The 5,813-nt window shown below is 37.5% G+C and overlaps 1 protein-coding gene across 1 annotated transcript; it reads left to right on the forward strand.

Moving 5' to 3' along the window:
- The first annotated feature begins 4,192 nt into the window (after positions 1-4,192).
- LOC126975198 (piggyBac transposable element-derived protein 4-like) lies at positions 4,193-4,952 on the forward strand. Its single transcript, XM_050822979.1, has one exon. The coding sequence runs from the start codon at positions 4,256-4,258 to the stop codon at positions 4,679-4,681; it is 426 nt and encodes a 141-aa protein (XP_050678936.1). The 5' UTR covers positions 4,193-4,255; the 3' UTR covers positions 4,682-4,952.
- The last annotated feature ends 861 nt before the right edge of the window (positions 4,953-5,813 follow it).

Below are 5,813 nucleotides of genomic sequence, written 5' to 3' on the forward strand. Positions count from 1 at the left end.
TCCACCATCTGTCACTACTGTCAATGGGACACCGTGATGTTTGCAAAATATTAATAATGCTTGTACGACACTCAGAGCAGTACTATCTCTTAAGTGGTACGCTTGCACGTATTTAGAAAACGCATCTACAATTGTTAAAAAATTTTCGTTTTGAGCTGTAAAAAGATCAAGATGAATTATCTGAAACGGTTTTGAAGGAGGGGGTACTATTAAAAATCTCTGTTTAATTGGATTTCGGTCATATTTAGCCTGTCCACAAATGCTACATTCATTCATATATTTACTTATACATTCTTTCATCCTAGGCCAATAGTATTTAGATGATAAGGCCAAGTAACATTCAGTGATACCACGATGGTTTGTTTTACCCTCGTGATATTTTTTTTATGATGTCCTGTTGTCGCAAATATTCCTTAACGTTTTATAATTCGATTTTTGTCAAAATGAGATTCATCGAAGAGCTTTTAAAGTTATCTTGTATAATGGGAATAATCTTATACATAGCGAGAGGGGGATGGATTATTATACCTGTTCTTACTTTTGGATTAATATATTCTTTAACTGCGTTAATAACGTCACTAGTCAAGTTAGATTCGGAAAGTTGTATAGTAGTCCGGGTGTGAGTTTCATAGGGTTTAGTCACTACTGGTGTTTTCGTAATATCGCCTACTAAAATTAAACAAATCTGTCAACTGAATTTATTTAGTGGTTCATCTGAAATTAGGACTTCAAGGATTGGACTTTCGTTACTAGTGTGAACATTCACTGTGTCTGAATTAATCGGTAATCTGGAGGGAGCCGATAGAGTTTAAGAACCCGCAACTGATTGAGGCTTTTCAGATACATTAACTACTATAGAACTAGTGTCTTCATTATTTAATTCATCGAGACAAAGCGTCTGCATTGGTGTTATGTTTGCGTTGGTTATAAACTGCGGTGAAATTATATTCACTCAACTTAAGTCTCCAACGGGTGAGTCTAGAGCCAGGCTCCTTAAGGCTCATACCCATACCCATTGTAGATGTCTATGGTCTGTGACTATTTTGAATTTTTAACTCGAACTCTAATGCCTTCTCTATTGTATCCGGTCGCATGCACCGAATACGTGAACCTAATGGGTCTTACAGACCTCGTTCAAACGCTTGTAGGGTTAACATTTTATATAATGTACGCTTTGCTTCTACGGTAGTGGTTATTGTTTCATGAAGTGTAACATAGGTCATTATCGTACTAAACAGACTCTCACATTTTTCATAAAACTCTTAAGATGATGAATTTTTCTGGGTTAAAAGTGCTAAATCATTATACAAAGCGGTCTCATCTCGCTGGTCCGCAAAATTATTAATTAAGGCATTTCTAATACCCTGCCAATTTTTGGGGATGCCATTTGAATTTATTGTGCGCGCGGCATGTCTGGTAATTTTACTAAGGATACCATTTAATAACGAAAGGTTACTGAGTTCATATCCTGGCTTCGCTCTAATAAATTGGGTTTCCGTTCGGATTTCCACCGAACTCGGGTAACAAGCGTAAAGCCTTGTAAACTTGGTCTACTAAATCTACACTCATTTTTGAATTAATATTATAATGAAAATTAAATAAACTAGAAAACTCTATGCTATCGCTACTTTCTAATATATCCTCTAAATTCCTACTCGCATCAATTTGCGCGATTCTACTAATACTAATTGACCTAGTGGTCCTCGATTTCCGTGGATGGAATTTTATTTAAATTAAATAAGTACACAGAGGAAATTACACTGGGAAACAAAAGGAAAGAGAAAAAAAATCACACGAAAATTACAATTAAAAAGGGTCAGCAACTCTAGTAAGATCTAGGTACTTACCAAATCATCTGCATTTCTCTGCTGTATCGATTTTCGGATACTCTGCCTCGCCGCAGCTCAAGTAGGTTCTAATAGCCCTTATCGGTGATCGATTCACTGACTTTATTATTTTAGACTATCTTACCGACTGCGCCAATAACGTTGGTTGCAGCCATGAGATGCAAAAAAATGCAAATTTACTTCAACTTTTTTATTATAAGAAATTTATAACTAATTACAATTAACTATCCTAATGTCTACTGATCGATGCTAGATCAAGTAATTAATACAATTATATTTTCCACATTTTAAAATGTGTTGATGTTAGCTACCATAGGAACGGCATAGGTAACAGTACATACTCTACTAATCAGGTAAACGCCGTCAATGATGTCACCAAAGTCACGTTTCTGCTGCGCTTGCGCCTCGTGTCTCGAGTGCCGTGTGCAACGTTTAGGCCCCTTCCACACCAAACGAATCCGAATCAAGTTGAATCTGATTCGTCATCTCCATTCTTTCACACCAGCTGAATCAACCTGAATCTATAAAAATCCTTTCATCTTCTTTTTGTTTTCCTTCTTTTAGTTGCTTTTGAGCTATCGTCATGGACGCAGTTGTTTTAAATGCAATAGTGTTTCGTAGGAGGCAACGGCAGAAACAGAAATCAAGAAAAGTGTGGATACATCACATAAATAGGAAAAGGCCGGATTTTGGTATGTTTCATCATTTACATCCTGACCTACAAAATGATGAGAAGAAATTCTATGACTTCTTCCGAATGAGTGAGGAATTGTTCGTAATACTGCTGGATTTGGTGGGACCTGAAATCTCGAAACTGGATACAAATTATAGAAAGTCTATCACAGCCGAGGAACGACTCGCAATTTGTCTCAGGTAATAAACTGTCAATTAATTAAATCTGTATATATTTTATATTTTAAAGAACAACATACACTCATCGTTTGAAACTTGTATTAGATATTCGTATAATTATAAAAATCAATTAATTAAATCTGTATATGTAGGCCACAATGGCTGAGATCGTTAAAGCGTGAAAAACTTTACCGGTCTCTAACAACCATCAATGGGAAAAAAGTGCCGAGTTCAATCCCAAGCTCCCCGCACTATTTCCTAAATGGTTTCTTAACAGGCATTGTAGGCTGTGGCTCGGATTCCACGTAAAATACGATAGATCCCGTCTTATTAGTCATCCTGACACAATAAAGGAAGTAAAACTAAAAACAAAAAAAAAAACAAAATCTGTATATATATTTTTATTTTAAAGAACAACATACGTATTACAGTAATTTGAAAGTTGCATTAAATATTTGTATAATTATTGAAATGCTGTGGCGCTGAGGGTCTCCCATTTTCAGGATCAATGTAATGCATTGAGGTGGCAATAGAAGTTGATGAAGCGGGAGAAGTTGGATCGCTATGAGACTCAGACTATGCAATTTGAGTCGGCTGAGACTGCCAGGTGACATTGTGGCCAGATGACGTTGGATTCAGTTTTCCTTTCAAAAACTGTAATGAGTAAAGTTTGAAGTCCACGTTATCAGCAGGAGTCAGGTTTTTCACCAATGGTAGCAAACTTAACAAAAACATCCGGTCGGGGTCGTTGTCGTCCAGCCGAGAGGAATTATTTTTTTCAATTCACTCAAATACTGGGAATCGATGTCATCTATTGCAGCTTGCCTTTTCCTCGTAAATTTCTTCTTCTTATCGACTGTAGGATTTAAAGCTTCTGGTTGTTCTGTATTTGCAGCCAAACTATTTTCAAAATTCTCCTGCGCTGTAAGTATGTCTTCGTGGGTTGGAGTTTCATCCTGAAGTTCACTAACAAATTCTGATTCTTGTTGTACATTCACAGAAGTGTCTCTTGATCAACTTTTGACATCAAATCATAGTAAGGCCATTTTATTTTTGATTTTGCCGCAGATCCAGAGGGTTTGTGTTTTTCGTTTCTCTTGACACGCATGTAGTTGGAACGTAGTTGATGCCATTTTTCCTTCAGTTTGTCTCCTGCAAAAAAAATTATAAGGAGAATGTAACTTTATAAATTTACTGATTATTACATTTTATTTGTAAATAGTTTAACATATTAACCAGGTTTTAATTAATATAAATTGTATTGTTTTTCTTTGTTTGCAGGTATGTAATTACTGGCCATTCGTACTCTTCTCTCAGTTTCTACTTCCGTGTTGGGTTGTCGACCATCCACGAAATAGTAAAAGAAACAAGGAAAGCTTTATGGGATGCTCTCCATCCCCGTTACATGTGTGTTCCTAGTCGTGATGAACGACTAGGAACACACATGTAACGTAGAACCTACGTATGTAGACCTACACTTCGTGGCAGAACGAGATCGCGCGGCGGACGCGTTCGGTCAGGAGCGCGCTCGACCACCCGCTGTCGCGGCGGCAGACATGCAACAACTTCTATCAGGGAAAAAGTTTTTCAATTTAGTAGCGCGTTCTCTGGTAAACGCTTACATTTTATACAATAAATCCAGAGAACAACGACGCCGCCTGCGATTCTCGCAGTTTCTGATGGACTGTGGTGAACAGCTGGTGGAAACTGCATCAGATGCTGAAGCAGGACCCTCCCGTGGTCCACATGCTGTCGGGACTAGCACGAGGCTCGTCGGCAGGCACTTCATGGAGAGGATTCCAAGCTCGGAAAAGAAAGATAAAGTCGCACGAGTTTGCAAAGTGTGTGCCGACATTTTAAAAAAAGAAACCGGAAAAAGGGGGCGCAAAGAGACCATTTATTACTGCCCAGACTGCAATGTTCCCCTGTGCTACTATCCCTGCTTCAAAATATTCCACACAAAAAAAAATTACGTTACATAATTAGCTCAAGTATGTAAGATTGCTTATGTTGGAGTTTTTTTTTTTTCGATTTTAGACCTCTTTTCTTAATTTTTTTTCATAAATATTATTTTTTATTACAAATGTTTTTTATTTCATCCCTAAAAATATAAAGAACAATAGTACATATAAAAAAAGAATAATAGACATATCACAGATAGTTTTTATTTTATGAGTCATAGAATATCGGCAAAAAACGCCGGCGTACCAGGGAAAGCCGCCTTTATAACGGTCGGCTGTTAAAGTGTTAATATAAATTGTATTGTTTTTCTTTGTTTGCAGGTATGTAATTACTGGCCATTCGTACTCTTCTCTCAGTTTCTACTTCCGTGTTGGGTTGTCGACCATCCACGAAATAGTAAAAGAAACAAGGAAAGCTTTATGGGATGCTCTCCATCCCCGTTACATGTGTGTTCCTAGTCGTGATGAATGGATGAAAATAGCAAAAGACTATCACGAGAAGTAGAACATGTCGAACTGTATAGGAAGCATTGATGGCAAACATTGCCGTATACAACGCCCACCAAATGCTAGGTCACTTTTTTATTGCTACAAGGATTTTCATTCTGTTGTTTTGCTTGCTGTTGCTGATGCTAACGCTTGCTTTACAATGATCGAAGTTGGTGCTTATGGAAAGGAAAATGATAGTACGGTATTCACACAATCTGCAATGGGGAAAAGTTACAAGGCTCGCCAATTGAACGTACCAGAAGGCCAGTTCTCATTGCCAGGTTCTCAGTACGAAACATAGATGTACCTAGTTGGCGATGAAGCTTTCCCTCTCCAAAAAAATTTAATGAGACCTTTTCCACGACGGGATCTAGAGTTTAGTAAAAGAAATTTCAATTTCAGACTGTCTCGCGCTCGAAAATCTGTAGAATGTGCTTTTGGAATTCTTACAAAGAAGTTTGAAGTTTTGCAGGTATCCATTAAAACTGATGTCATCCAAACAGATATGAGTATAAAGAGTGCCTGCGTTTTGCATAATTTCATTAAAAAACAACAAAGCCCTAGAGATGTTATGTTGGATCAAGAACTTTTCTCTTGGAATGAAGAAAATAGCCAATCCCTCCTACCTACCACTCAGAGAAGAGGAACAAATGAAGCAATCACA

This window comes from Leptidea sinapis, chromosome 2 (genome assembly GCF_905404315.1).
Source record: "Leptidea sinapis chromosome 2, ilLepSina1.1, whole genome shotgun sequence".
In the NCBI taxonomy this organism is placed as follows: Eukaryota; Metazoa; Arthropoda; class Insecta; order Lepidoptera; family Pieridae; genus Leptidea; species Leptidea sinapis.

Bases quoted from the DNA above. Each gene is read 5' to 3' on its own strand.
- LOC126975198 (XM_050822979.1), top strand. From the start codon at position 4,256: ATGCAACAACTTCTATCAGGGAAAAAGTTTTTCAATTTAGTAGCGCGT.